Below are 15,570 nucleotides of genomic sequence, written 5' to 3'. Positions count from 1 at the left end.
AGGAAGGACAAATCTTTTATTAAAATCATCACAAATGCAAAAGCATAACTGAAAAAATATATGTGTAGCACATACATATATCCTCAAATTCCTAGAAAATTACCACAAATTTGTTGGCTTTCTATTTCATTACATGGCAGATCCTCAAAACATTAAATAGAACAAAAAATTGTACATGCAGTTTTTGCATGATTGGCATCCTCCACATTTTTCATCTGTGTGTTTTCATTCAGACATTTGTCTGTTTGCAAAGGATTTGCTAATAAATGTTTCCTAATTTCAGCTTCTAGGCCATGGGAGTCCCGTGTTCTGTCGTGTAAAATTTGGTAGCCTGTAATGTCTGTGCAAACTTCAAGTGTATCTTGCCTTTTCTGTAGCGAGAGCCAGCCTGCGGATGTTGGATATGCAGCCAGCGGCAGCTTCCTGGAGATCCTCATCAGCCGACCCAACCATATGCAGTAGCATCTGTCACACAGAGGGAGAAGAAGGAAAGTAAGAATAAAACTTCTAATCTAAAGATAGAACATTAGGCTATGAAAATAATTTTAAATATTTAATTTTGTTTAAAGTTGCCAAAAAAGTACAAGTACTGTAATTCTGTTTGGGCAAATACAAATATAGATGATGTTTAGTCAGATGCAGGAATTTCTCATAAAATTCCTATACAAGTTTCTCCTTTCTTTGGTCATATAACAGCTATGGACTCTGCTTTGAAATTTGCATTTTTTTCCTGGCCACCTCCTAGGATAATGCATGAACACCGTGCATGCAATCCTTGTAGATTTATTCTCTGTATTCAAATCCACCTGGTCATGTCACAGCCTAATTATACCAGTCCCTTAATGGAGATTGTCATTGACTCCCAACGCTGGCTTAACAGTCAATCTATTAGCCTTCAAAGATTTTCGTGCTATGGCCTCGATTTACCCTTCTAGCCATTTCTTTTTCTCCTGCTCTATCTTGTACTCCAAGGGCACACTTCTGCACTTCTCTGGCCTTGACTAATGCTACCCCTGTACCTAAAATGCCTTTCTATCCCCTTCTCTGACTCCCTAAATTTTAACCATCTTTCATGACCAAGATAACTTTTTGGCAAAGCTTCCATTTAACAAAACATCATTTCTCCCTCATCAGAATTCTCATAGTAGTTTACTCAAATGTATGTTGCTACACTTAAATTCTTCCCCTTTACACAGATATTTGGATTAATGCTTTCTGTCCTTCTTTAGATTGTAAACTCAGGAATTTAGAGTACCAAAAAGCATCTAATACATACATGTCCAATGAATTTCAAATAAATGAAGTAGAATTTTTAAAATCTATCATTCATGAATATAACTAGTAGTTGTGACGAAGATTTAAAGTGTAATTTGAATCACATATTTCCTATATAGTATCGTTTGAGTACAAATGTGGATGATGTCATAAAATAATGATGATTTGAAAAGCAAAGAAATGCTCTAAGGGGAAATGCTAGGACACAGCTTAAATATGGCCTGATTAGGAGTTTAGCTTTTATTTTTAAGGTAATAAAGTTGTTGAATCACTTTAATCAGGTGAGTGACATGGTCAAATTTGTATTTCTCAAATATATCTTTTATGACAACTTATATCTTTTATGACAGACTGTAGAAAGAAGAGAATGAAAGGTACTACAGTACATCAGGCTATAGGTGATACAGATTGAGTAAAGCAGGAACCAGGAATAGCATGAAGGAATGAATTCAGAAATATTTAGGGACTAAACTATTCAACTAATGACTTGAGGACAGTGGTTATCCAAAGAGAAGAAAATAGCCCTGGCTTGTGTGGCTCAGTTGGTTGGAGAATAGTCCATAACCTGAAAGGCTATAGTTTGATTCCCAGTCAGGTCACATACTTAGATTGCAGGTTCGGTCCCACTTGGGGCATGTGTGAGAGGCGAACAGTTCATGTTTCTCTCACACATAGATGTTTCTCTCCCTCCCTTCCCCTCTCTCTAAAATCAGTAAGTATGTCCTCAGGCGAGGATAAACAAACAAACAAATAAAAGAAATTAAAAATAGTGATCTCATACATAAACAGCAATTCCAGGTGTATTAATAATTTAAATATGAATGGGAAAATGTAAAACTCTTAGAAAGTGAATATGAGAAAACCTTGATCAAATTGGGGTAGGGAAGGATGTCTGGTCTCTCGGTTCCTTGACCCCCTCATTGTCAACGATCCTCACCACATTTTAGCCTCCACTTCAGGGTCACACCCTGGTCCTTATTTTCAGTGTCCAACCTTCAAACACTCTAATCACAATTTCTACTTCTATGATTTGGTCATTGAACTTGCTTGCTTGTTCTCATCACAACCTCTAGTCCTTTGGCCTGTATATGTTTTTTTTTAACCATCTCCTGTCTCCAGTTCCTCCACAACCAGTGCAGATTCCATAGTACATCTTTTCAATCTTACCAGTTTCTTAGACCTCCTTACAACATCCATCCAGTAAAACCATAACCAACTGTGTCTTTCCCATGCCTCACTAATAACTGAGCCTCACTGGAGGCAATATGTATACAACAAAGCAAAGAAATCCAATTTCAAATGAATTCTCATCATTGCCTAGCAATCTAAATATATCTCTTTAATAGGTCACTTCCTCACTCTTTTCAATGAGTATTTCAAATCTTCATTCTTCTCCAATCCCCAAATCTTCCTTATAGTTCCCATTCTCAGCAGATAACCTTTAAGGATTCCTTCATAAACATGCCAGAAGCCATTAGACAGGAACTACCTTAACCAAATCTGCAAACCTACCTGCAATTTAGCCCAGCTTTTCTCCTTTCTGATGTCTCTCTCCTTCTATCAAAGTCCACCACTTCACTTGTATCATCCAGTCCCCTACTTATGACATTTTACCACTGCGTTCTCCCTTTCTTATTACTTTATCTTTAATCTCTCCTTTCCACTGATTCCTTCATGTCATCATTTACAAGCATGTCTCCATTTCTTAAAAAACAACAACCCCCTCACCTGCAAAAAAACCCAACCAACCAAATAAACAAAGCCCCCCAAGACCCACCATTTTGACTCATGTTCTTTCCATCATAGTCAAGTTTCTTTAAAGTGTTGTCTGGAATCACTGTCTCTGGTCTTAAACTCCAGGTTGGCTTCTGCCTTCAGCTTTTCATTGAAACAGCCCTCTTAAAGGTCATCAGTAACTTCCATGTTGCAAAGAGCAATAGACACTCACGAATCCTCCTCTTATTTCGTCCTTTAACAGAATTTGGTGTAACTGACTACCTCATCCTTTCTGAAGTTTTCTCTGCTCATTCCATGCTCTCCTGGTTTTCTGTCTCCATTTGTCCTCATCTTCCCACAATTAACTAATGGCTTTTTATTCTCATCCCAACCATAAACTGCTAAGGTTTTTTAGAACAAATTCCTTTTCTGTCTTCATTCTGTTCTCTCTTCCTACATGGTTTCTTTTACTATCTAACTTCAAATACATTCAGGTGGAACCATCTTCTAAATTTATATCTCCACTTCAGAACCTTCTTTTTAATGGCACACTTCATAGCCAATGCTTCTTAGATATCTCTAAATGGAAGATTCACAACTATCTCAGATTTAATATATTCTGAATGAAGTTTTAAATGTTTTTCTCTCTAAGCCGGAATCCCTCAATATTCCATATTAGTAATGGATATCATCACTTAGTTGCTCAAGCCAGAAATCTCCCTGATTCACACTTCTCCACTCTTATCTCCTCTGTACTCCACCCAACAAATTATCATATTCTTGTGATTCAACTGCTTATACTTATCATTCATTTCTCCCTATTGCTTCTCTATTCTCACTGTCACTCACCACCCTTGTAAAGCTTACAACAGCTTTTCATTGTCTTTGTATTCTCCCTTGCCCTCTGTAATTGATCATCATTCATACTGCTTCCAGACTAATTTTCTGAATTGTGAAATTCACCAACAAGGAACAACATTTTGGAGAAAAACCAAGAGATATTATTCTTCTGAGATGCAAGAGAAATAAATATTCTCTTCTGAGTAAGGGAAACAGGGCCATGGGAAAGCTCATGCCTTAAGAGTTTTGCATTGTTAAGGTAATTAAGCCAGGAGGCCATTAGATGAAGTAGTGATAATGCATTGGTAGGCTATGTAAGCAGACCGAAATCTAAACTAGAGTCAACACATGCTAATTTGAGAAAATGAAACCTAAGTACAACCAATTACCAAGAGCCAACTAGGCTTTCCCAAGCAGGGCAACCACTTAAGCTATAGCCAATCAAATGATTTCCATACTGTGCCTCTGGGTCTTCTCTATAAAAACCTTCCCATCTTCTGTTGGTGGAGGACTTTAAAGAAGTTTAACAGTATGCAATTTTTGCTCCCCATTTTTAAGAGAGTGAAACTAGGATGAAAATTACTTTCAACTGCTGCTTGGTGGCCAGGCTTTTGTGTCTCTGACTGCATGTCCATGTCATGACGGACCATGACGTAGCTAGGCTTCACACAGGTTATGCATTTAAATCTCATAAACTCAGTGACAGGAACAAAGTAAGTGCTCCAGAAATGCTGTTCATTATCATGGTGATTATTTCACCAGTTCTGAAGTCTGACCTTGGCATTTATTCCCTGGAGGCCAGCCCTGGTTAGTTTGGGAGGAATGAGGAAGCAGGAATTTTGGCCCTGAGGTCAGTCTGGCCCTGTCAGCACTTGCTCCAGGCCCCATTTTATTTCTGGTTGACCTCCATAGGGACCAATGACCCAGGTTTCACTTGGCATCAGCTATTGCCACCGCCACCTTGCACAGCCCCCTTGGAAAGCAGCCCCTTGGCCTGATGCCTGCCAAAATGTCTGCGTTCTACCCACACTCCTTCATATCTGGTGGTGTTCTGTGGTCCCTGCTGGCTTTCCAAGAGTCAGCAGCATTTATTCCCAAACCCTTGATGCCAGTTACATAATTTCATGTTACACAAACCAATGACTGGTGAGTGTGAAACGTGCTAATCATAGTATTTGATGTGCTGTTGGAATCTCTGGGTTTCACAGACAGCCTATAGCATGTTGGCTCTCCCAGTAGGCAACTAGACAAGGGTTGCTGAAGGGAGCATCTACTGCACATTTGCATGCTTGATGTGAGAACACAATGTTGAATCAATGCAGGATCCTTTTTATGACTCTACTCTGCAAATCACTTTTTCTATCATCTGACTAACTTCTAGTCCTGAATGTATTAAGAGGACTACTACTCTTTGGGAACCTAATTTTGCCTAAGTTCCTTGCATGAACCATGAGGCTTCATTCTACACCCTAAGTGGTGGTGAGTGAATGTTAATAGCCTAAACATTCCCTAAAATAGCTTTTTAATCAGTGGGGCCCAGCAGTCCAGTATTTTAAAGGACTAAAGCATAGGCAAGGGGGAAACTTTAAAAAATAGGTAAAAGGGGCAAAGTAAGGCAGAGAGTGGTGTATGCAGTGGGCAGTCAGAGTTGCTTCCTTAAGTATATCTTGAGTGACTACTTGGCCCACAAGTTACCTAACATTTGCACAACATGAAATGGTTCGCTACCATGTTTACTATGTAGCAGGCTCTGTAGTTTATTCTTTACTGGTTAATTTATCCTGCTCTTCCCATTTTCCCTGGCCCAGAACATTCTCAACCAAGGGTGTGGTGTTAGAAGTGTAAGATTTTTGTGTGCTCAGGGTCTGAATGGCTCTGTATTTGAGAAGCACTCCCAGGACCCTCTTTGGTGATGCTGTTATTTGAATTCATTGCTTTTCCTGAATTATATTTTGTTGTCAATGAATGTGAATCATTGCTTTGTTACACACCAAGAGGCTAGGTAGCTAATGATACTTTACAAATTGAGTAAGGGCATACTGCTCTCCCAAACCACCATCTGAAAAATGGGCTATGACCTGGTATGTAGAATGCGTCTTGGCTTAAAATTAAGCTAAGGAATGTAAGCTTTTGTTTTTCATAAGAGATTCACAAGCAAACTAGAGTTCTCAGAAGAATGCTTTCAAACAAATGTAAAGAGCACATAGCAAAAACTTAGGGCATAATCCCGCATTCGATAGGCAGCTGACAGAAAGTAAGGAGCAGCACGTGTTCTCAAATCACTAACACACGTGGCAAGGTGAAGGCGGTTGGTAATACTTTGCAATAATTACTTAAAAGGAGTATTTTTCTTAGGAAAGTGAGATGCAAATTAGCTACAAGTGATTATAGAATCAGTACACATTGTTTGGGTATATTTTTTGATCTCTGGACTTTTCCAACTATGAAAATATTCTTGATGTTATAAGGGGGAAAAACACCTCAGGTTCAACTTTTTGAAGTGTTTGTTCCTTTCAAAAACCTTCCTTATTTTAATCCTCCCTCTCCCCCAAGTGCACTCGAGGACTTCAAATTTATTGGGAGTTTCATATATACACTGTTGGAAAACTAGCCCCCTTGCTTTAAAACTTAATTGCATAGGGCACCTTAAAACATCATTGAAACACATAACTTTTTACAACGTTGGCGTGAATGAGGACAGGGGAGGGGCGCAAAGCATGGTTTGTGGGTTGGACTGACTCAAATACTTCCTCCAGCGTCAAAGGCTTTGATCTCCAGGCACATGCCCTCCTCAGGCAGCTGTGACCTACAACTGGCATCCCCTCTAGGTGACACCAACATAGCATGGGGATCGCTGTCTGCACTCAAATTTTACTTTTATATCTGTTTACAATTTTATGTAATATTTCAGTTGTATGAAAAATATGTACCAATCTGAGTGATAACAGATTTTCTTGTGGTTTGACTTGACACTGTTTTGGTGAACGCAGACAGGAAATGAGAGTTTTAATTAGAGCGAGAAGACCTCAGAAATACCTGCCTGTACAGGGAGCTCAGAGGGTTTTCCAGAAAGATCTTACATTCCGGGAGCTGGTTTGAACTGTGAGCCTGTTTGCTGTTGTCTAGTTTGCAAGCCCTGTGCATAGTTGCAGTGTGGTTGCCCCGCCTGGTAATGTGGAATGCACATGGACAGACCCCTGCAGGTGGCTGCCCGGCCATGACTGGCTCTGCTGCTGTGGCGGCGGGGACCCCACCGCAGTTTCTTTCCCATCCTCACTTTGATCCAGGGTAATTTATTTCATATGACAGCTCCCTAGAGCCCGGGGCTTCAAAACATGTTTTACATTTGCCGGTTGTGGCGTGCCTTCCAGTGGTGTCTGTCTGCCTCCTGTGACAGGAGCGCCTGCCATGTGTACCTGATCTGAGGCCCACATCTGCAAGGCTCGAAAGGGGCTCTACTGGTTCCACAGAGTGCCCTGTCTTTGCAGATGTTCGCTCACACTCAATTTGTCCTCTGGTGTTTTCTCCATGTTATCTTTTCACGAGCCTTCCACTAGAGAAGACACAGACCTACAGACCCACAGGTAATAGAGTGTTGAATCTAGAGTACTGGGTGGTAGAAACAGAATATACTCATATACTAGAGCCCTAATAACCTTCTTCTAAAGAATGCTAGAAATGGAGAATAATTTGATTACTGGCTGGACAAGAAGACTAAGGGACTCTGCTGGGGACTCTGCTCTGGACTCTACATTAGAGGAAAAAGAAGCAGGAAGTCTCTGTATATCCTGGGCAGAAGCTCACGGTGTCATTTGGAATGGGTTCAATTGCTTTTAAACTTACTATATTTGTAAAATTCTCAGAATGGGGCCTGGCCCACAGTAACTGCTTTCTAGTTTTTAGCTGTGACTACCCCAGTAAAAACACACTTGACATTGTACACCAAACTTGATAAGACCAAATGTGACCAGTATTGGCCGGAACCACTGACCTTCTCCTTAAGTCAGGTTACTGCTACTCGGTGCAGGCTGGGAGCCATGTGGGTGGGCACCTCTGTATAAGGAATGCCAAGAGGCCCTGAGGGGAAGCTCAGCAGGACTGACTTTCTGAGTCCCTGTCAAGTTCTGCTTTCATGGTAGGTTCCAAGAGGCCCTTCTGGAGAAATGAGTGGGCCCTGAGAGACAGGGCCCGCTGCAGTCCAGGACTGTGGCAGCTGCAATGCCCACTGGGTCCTGCAGGTCCTATGGTGATATAGTAGCAGGAACAGACTACTTTATGTTTCCTGCTTTGGGCTTCACTATGACTTTCCTCTGGCTCTTAGTAGAAGGTCAAAGAACATTTCTGGGGGTAAAATGTTCTAGGAAACAGAGCAGTCGGGAAATTTATCAATATGCAGTTGTGATAAGACCAAGGCCAGCAGGTCCTTGAACTGTATCATTTTGTTATAATGTTGATGAGATCCTACAGGAACTTAACACTTGCTTATATAAATTAATTAATTGGTTTTGTTTTATTTCACTTTAAGTTGCAGAACCTTTTGATAAGTGAGGACTTACTGTATATATATAACAAAGAGTGTAGTTAGGTAGATTTAATTATGACTCCTCCAAAATATGTTTCTAGCTCTCACCTGAACTCACTACTTGATTACCTGCTTGACATCTCTGCTTGGAAACGGAAATGGACCTCAAATTTCACATGGACAAAGCTGATCCTCCCAGGCAAAAACTGCTTTTCCCACAGGCTCCCCACTGCAGCTAAGGTCAGCTTATCTTTCCAGCTCTTGGGCCAAAGGCTTTCTAGTATCCTTGACTTCTCTCTTTCTCTCATAGCCCTTATCCAAGCCACGAACAAAACCTGTTGGCTCCCCTTTCAAAATGCACCCAAGTATGACCTCTTCTCATACCCACCACTACTCCAATCTGAGTCACTCATCTCTTGACTGAATTGCATGATAAGGCCAAATTTTTGATATGCAAAAAAGATCTGCAGCTAATACTGAAGGTACAGCTTGGAGGAAATGAAATCACTCAGATTGGGAATTTAGGAGAATCTTTCTTTTTAAGGAGAAAAGGCAGAAAAGGGGAAAGGTGACCCACTGGGAAAATGAAAGCCTAGTTCAGAGTCAGCATGGCACTTTTTCAGAAACACATGTCTAATGCTTGACCTGAACGTTGCTGCCATTGCTGCCGTGTACATTCCCGCCCATCACTCCAACTGTTGATTTTTTTTTCACACAATGACTTTAGAAGAATGTTCTTATTTTTGGTTTTGTTTGATTGTTGTTTTCTTTGGAGGATAGAAGTTATTGGGCAGAGCAACAAAAAAGGGTTGAATTCCAAGTCTAGGTCAGCTCCGTGTAAGATAGGGACAACATGCTTACAAGCGTGAGACAATATAGAACCTGAAGCAAATGGTCAGAAGCTGGAGAAGACTGTGATGGTAAATAGAATTCCCTCCAATTAGACTTTGTTCAGGGCATGGAAAGCAGAGGGGTGTTTCAGCCAGTATTTCCTACATGGTAAGAGGAGTGGCATCCCTAGCTAATATCTGAGCTACTGAATATTTATTTTTTGGTAATAAAATTGTGACTTAAATGACATTTATCAAATTAAAACACAACAAAAAGCAGTGTGACCCAGACAACAACATCTCCTCTGTCAGACCTTGACCTCTTCAACTCCATCAATCTTCACCTCTATGTCACATTAACTAGTCAGTCATCCTTATACTTACACTTGGACCTTATTAATACTGTTCTATCCCTGCCTCTAATTGCCCTCTATTAGAAATTCCAGGATGTTAACTAGAATTATTGTAGTGATCATTTCACAATATACCTGTATAATACAAACATCTAATCATTATGTTGTACACTTGAAACCAATGTAATGCTATATGTCACTTAAGTTCAACTTTAAAAAAGAAATTCCAGGTTCTGAGACAGAATGAGATCAAGAACAAAGGAGGTACTTATCTATATTTACAGCCTCCCTGCTCTGGGGCCTACACTATCTGGTCTACCATGTCAGCTGCTTTTCTGTCGCTATGTTTAATTCTGTTCTCTCTACCATCCTATCATATCAATACTGCAAACTGAAATCGAGGACCTCAATCAGACTTCTGAATTATGCTCACAAATTGATGCAAAGGCACCCATGTTCATGATCTCTCATCTCAGCTGGCTCTCAGTTCTGCCTGGCAACCCATCTAGGTGTTTCTCTCACCAACTTTCATTCTCAGCAGCAGCTATTTAAAAACTTCTCTACTCTCTTCAAATCACCTAACCCACCACTTCAGTTCTCTTACTCTCAGCACACTTCTATGCCGCCTACTTGATGAGGAAATAGAAATCACAGAGAAATTGCCCAGCTCCCTGTCATCACGCTCACAGATCTCCATCACAAATGCACCATCCTTGCCATCTGTCTTATACAAGAGGGGTCTCTTCTCCAAGCTAAACTCAGTTCCTTGTCTCAGGCTCTGTGTTCACCTACCTCCCCATCTCCTCTAGATGCTAACTTCATTATCCCCACGCTTTCCCAGTGTCTTCACTGCCTCCCTTCTCACCCTGCTGTTGCCAATTAACATTTAAACACACTCAACTCACCTGTGTAAGACAAAACAAAGAGGCAAAAGAAAAAACGAACCAAAGCTCCTCTCCAGCTGTCATCTCCACTTTTTCTTCTTGGCCAAACTTTTTCAAAGAGTGGTCTCCACTTGCCACCTCAATTTCTTTACCTCTTTTTCAAGGTTTTCAGGAATTACTTTGGTATGAATCCAGTAGGCACTTTTGGTTCATGTCTCACTCTTCTCTTGACTCCTTTAGGGTAGAAGAGCACCTTCCTGATTTGTTTGGGTATTTTCCCTTTAACACTCTAATTGCTTCTTTTGTGGAATCTTCCTTCTTTGCCCATCATGAGTGGCATGGCTCGGGATGTCCTGCTGCCCTTCTACTGTTTTCTTTTCTCTAGACACCCTCAGAGAAAAACATCATCCGCTCTCATTATTTTATGAACCATGGCCCTCAAATATGTGTCTTCAAGGCTTGATATACCTATCAAGCTATTTATATGTGATATTATAGGAATAAATCACATCTCCACTTTGTATTTTCCAAGATGTTCAAAGACAATATGCCCCAGATAAACTCTCATTTTCCTCCACAAGCAGATTGCTTCTATTATACAGTCACCCAGCCTAGACATTTAGATGTCTTCTTTCTACCCTCTTCCTCATTCTTCACATCCAAAAAAAGTCACCAAGTCCTGTTGTTTTTAACTCCCACATACCTCTTGGGTCCATCCATTCCTCTCCATTCCCAGAGCTTATGAACTTAGTTGAAGCCACTGTTGTCTCTTGCTGAACTGCTGCGTAACTCATCTTCCTATAGCCTCAAACCAGAAAAACTTCAGAAAGGCATAACGGACCCACTGACTCCCCTTCTCAAAATATGTTAGTGGCTCCCCAGTGCCCCAGGCATAAAATTCTAGATCCCCAAAGGGGTTCTCAGCAGGCTGCAGCTGATATTTTCCATTCTGTTCATCTTTAGCTTCCAATTTTTTCCAGTGAACATATATCACTTACATCACTTAAAAAGTTAAAACAAGTGGCTTGGCCAGAAAGAAGTAAGGTCTGCAAAACAGATGAGTCATCTAAATGGTAGGAAGGGAACCAGAAGACTGTGGGATCACAGAAACAAAGGAAGTGTGACATTTTAAGGGAATAATAAGGTCAACATTGTAATATGGCTTGGAGAGATGAAGTAACATGAGGATTTGGATTTGGACATTTGGAAGTCCTAGAGATTATTAATAGAACAATCTCTGATTTTTTTCAGGGAAAAACCAGTGGTAATGTGCTGAAGAGCCAGGAGCAGCTGGGGCAACCAAGATCTTCAGAGAATGCTACTCCTTTGATACAGTGGATCCTACAGTGGATGTAATTAATGGATAGGGTATTTGGAAATGAGCAAGTAAGCAAGGAGAGATTAAGAGGGAATATGCATGGACTACAGGCCACGGACCTTCTGGAACTGCAGGCATGGGCTCCCCAGCACGGGACGAGGAGACAGGCCTGGGTGGAAAGCTGGTTTCGGCACAGGGTATAGAGTTGCCCAAAGTAAGCGATCAGCAAATACTGCCTATCGTTCGTGGCCCTGTTGTACCACAGTAAAGGCAATAAATACAATGTAAAAGATGAAAAAATAAAGGGACTATGCAGAAGTTAGAGGCAATAGCCAGTGTCAAAATTTCCACCTCTAGAGAGACAAAATGGGATCATGAGTACAGTAGGTGGGAATAGCCAGGAGAAGAAATACTCAAAGACCAGAGAGATGTTACAAAAGTAGCTACAGATACATTTGTAGTTATGAGATAGGAACTTGAGGTATTTTCTGCCTATAACCTCAATTTTATTTTTAATATTGAAACAAGTTCATATGAGTAATATCCCTACTTAACAAAGACATAGGTTTACAAATGATAATTTAGCACAGAAATATTTTAAAACCATAAAAGACACACATTTATTAAAAAACAATTACCTAAATTATGTAAGGAAGTTGTCCATGGAAGGATTTTGTTTTAGTTTGCAACTTCAGTGTTGGTAATGCTAAAAATTTATTAAAAATCTGATGTAAAATTATAAAAATTACATCTTATCAAGCTAAGAAAATGTTAAAAATTATTTATAAGTCCAGGCCAAGAATTATCTAAATGTATATGTATTAAAATGGTAACATTTCCATAATATTCAATATTAGAATCAGTCTAAATTCTTAATGTTTTATTGTTTGCATTTATATTTATCTCCAAAAATGACATATTATTAGAAGGAGTTCAAAACCAAAGACATGTTAATATTTAAAACACCTTATTGGATGTAGAATTCATCCTCCACAGGGGTAATAATGAAAAGACATCCAGAAGAGATAAAACCAATGAATTGAAAAGGGGTGGGAGGACCTTTAGTTAAACCACTTCCCCAGTTTTATTTTGATTTCTTTTAAGCTTTCAGAAGCAGATTAATATGGAAAAATAAAGCACAAGACTGGAGAAAAGAGCCACAATTTTTCTTCTTCAATGTCAAAGAAACAGCTTTCCCTGCTCCTACTAAATTGGAACTAAGCTCATAAGATGAAAATAAATGACTAATTTTTGGGAAATAACCTTAAGTAAAAGATACTTTTGGCTCAATAATTGCTTTACTTAAACTCTGGTTGACTTCACCTTGTTCTCAAGACCCCGCCTACCCTTCCTCTCACTGCAGCCTGTCGCTCATCACGTACACCTGGGGAGCCTGTTTCGCCCTGTGCCCATTGAGGCCAGAAACGCCCATTGAGGGAGCATTTTCCTCCACTCACACAATTTGTTGGGAGGAATAAGTCAAATGTGATGGTGCTTTTTAAATTTTTCTTTTAAAAACCTATGTCTAACATCTAAGATCTTTGGAATTGGAACCTAATAACAAATTACTGTAAAATTTCACAAACTAATGTTTCTATCAACTATGAAAATAATCTGATAACCACTAAAAGTTTTTCATATATAACTAAAGTATCAATTTCACTTTTTTCTGTTTGTTAAAATTATATAAAAGGATACTTCTTGATGTCATCGATTCAAAAACTTCAAATTTCAATGAAAGAAAGTGAATGGATTTTAAGACAATGATTCTTTTTCCTCTTCTGGCAAAGATCTTGTTCATTTCAGATCCCATTTTGCATGATTTTTGACAAGTTAGCTGTTGAGAACAGCAGGGCTGTTTCTAAGGATGGAATGAATCTAGGCCAGTGATTTTTTTTTAATGGTTTTCCCTTCCTCTGCGCCCCAAACAAAACCTTAACTTTTCTATGGAATTCACATAGACTTAAGTGTACACATACAGGGTGGGGCAAAAGTATGTTACATCTGTGAGTACACAAAACAAAGAGTTTACTCTTGTATTGTTATTCACTGTATTATTTCCATACAAACAACTGTAACCCTAATTTTGCCTCACCCTGAATAAGATAAAATGGGACATCTGAAGAGAAAGTAGGGCACAGGGTCCCAGAACTCTGCCTGTTCCTTCTTGTTCCCCCTACAGACCCTCCAGGTACCTTCTCCTTTTCCGTGATTCACAACAAACCACTCATGTCACTGTAAGTGCAGGGCTAACCTTTGGTGTCCTCACTTCTTTATTCCTGGAACTTCTTTCTCACTAGACAACACCTCCCCTTGCTGCTCATTCCTCAGCTACCGATGTCAGCCTGCTTACGACGCATTCATCCCACGCAAAGCTGCTCCATCCACTCTGACTCTTCCCACAGTTGCCCCAAACCACGAACTGCACCTCAGCCCTAAACACTCTCCTTTCCTGCATCCTCATAGTCTCAGCTAGACATTTGGAAGAACGCAGTTTAAACACATTCCTACTGAGTTTTGAAAGAGTGATTACCTTTCTTACTCTTCCCAGGTTTTAAAATTTGTGTTTACAAATTTTAGAGAAGATAAATTTAAGCCTAATGTCTGGTTTATGAAATTTCAAGTCATATGCCAAAGTGAAACATTTTAGGCAGGAGAAATGAAATAGTTCTATTTAAAAATGATACGTGTAAAAGACTGTGCGTCATACTGACCTGTCTCGGTTTCCTCCCAAGAGAACTGGTACAAATCACATCCCTAAGCCTGTTCCAGGACCAGTTCACAGTCTCTGACTGAACATTTTAATGGAGTTGTCCTTTCACTATTGATCTTCCTTTAAATCAATTTATATGGTTCTAATGTAGCTTAGTTGTGCTAATACTTATTTTGTGTTAATCTAGCTTCCTTCAATGCATATCTTACATTTCTGGCAAGATTTTCCTTTTAAATCATTTTGCCTCCATTATACCTTTTTGGGTATGGCAAGCAGGTGGGCAAGTCTTTGTTTCCTTGGTTCAGTTGGGTTAAGAGGCTGCTGACCACCTGCCATGTGACATGAAAGGCAGTATGAAGATGGCAGAGTCCCATTCTCAGACTGTATACAGGGTGAGGAATGAGGCAGGAAGCAGCCAGTGACCAGGGGAACAGCCCTCTCTGCCTCTCAGTGGAGGACCCAGGAGAGAGAGACAGATGGCTGCTCTGCTCTCTGGGCGTTACCTGCCCAGCATTGCCAGACTCAGGAAAGAGGTAGGGGGAGGTCTCCAGGACATAAGTTAAAGCTCAGGCAGGCTTTTCTCAATTCATCATCATTCAATCTCCACCAGAAATGACACTCCCTGCCCATTCCACTATTGTAGATCCAGGAAAGGCAGGGAGGGCAGGTATCCTTCAAGAAGCAAGAAGATGATAACAATTCCCACTACTTCAAAACAAATAAACAAACAAAAAACAGAAACAAATTTATAGATACAGAGAGTATTTTTACGGTTGTCAGAGGGAGGGTGGGTGGGGCCTGGGCAGAAAAGGCGCAGGGACTAAGAAGTACGAACTGGTAGTTACAAAGTAGTCGCAGGGATGTAAAGTACAGCATAGGGGATATAGTCAATAATATAATAACTGTGTATGGTATCAGCTGGGTAGTAGACTTATTGGGGCTATCAATTCATTAGTTATATAAGTGCCTAATCACTATGTTGTACACCTGAAACTAATATTATTTTGTATGTTAACTGTATTTGAGAAATAAAAAATTATTAAAAGATAAAAGGACTGACAACATCTAACATTTCAACAATTAGTCCTTTATCATACATCAGGAACTATTCAAAGTACT

At 40.0% G+C, this 15,570-nt stretch overlaps 1 protein-coding gene across 2 annotated transcripts in view; it reads right to left on the bottom strand.

The window, feature by feature from the left end:
• Positions 1-256: 256 nt before the first annotated feature.
• Positions 257-15,570, bottom strand: part of ODAD2 (outer dynein arm docking complex subunit 2) — a 187,238-nt gene continuing 171,924 nt past the window's right edge. For both annotated transcript variants that reach the window (XM_045857958.1, XM_045857960.1), the window contains exon 19: positions 257-465. In XM_045857958.1, the coding sequence (XP_045713914.1) occupies positions 352-465 (114 nt within the window). In that variant the 3' untranslated portion in view covers positions 257-351. The remainder of the gene's footprint in view (positions 466-15,570) is intronic.

Source organism: Phyllostomus hastatus, unplaced genomic scaffold (assembly GCF_019186645.2).
Source record: "Phyllostomus hastatus isolate PE091 unplaced genomic scaffold, TTU_PhHast_1.1 phas_scaffold_1674, whole genome shotgun sequence".
Classification (NCBI taxonomy): domain Eukaryota; kingdom Metazoa; phylum Chordata; class Mammalia; order Chiroptera; family Phyllostomidae; genus Phyllostomus; species Phyllostomus hastatus.
This window is presented reverse-complemented; position numbering and strand designations above follow the sequence as displayed.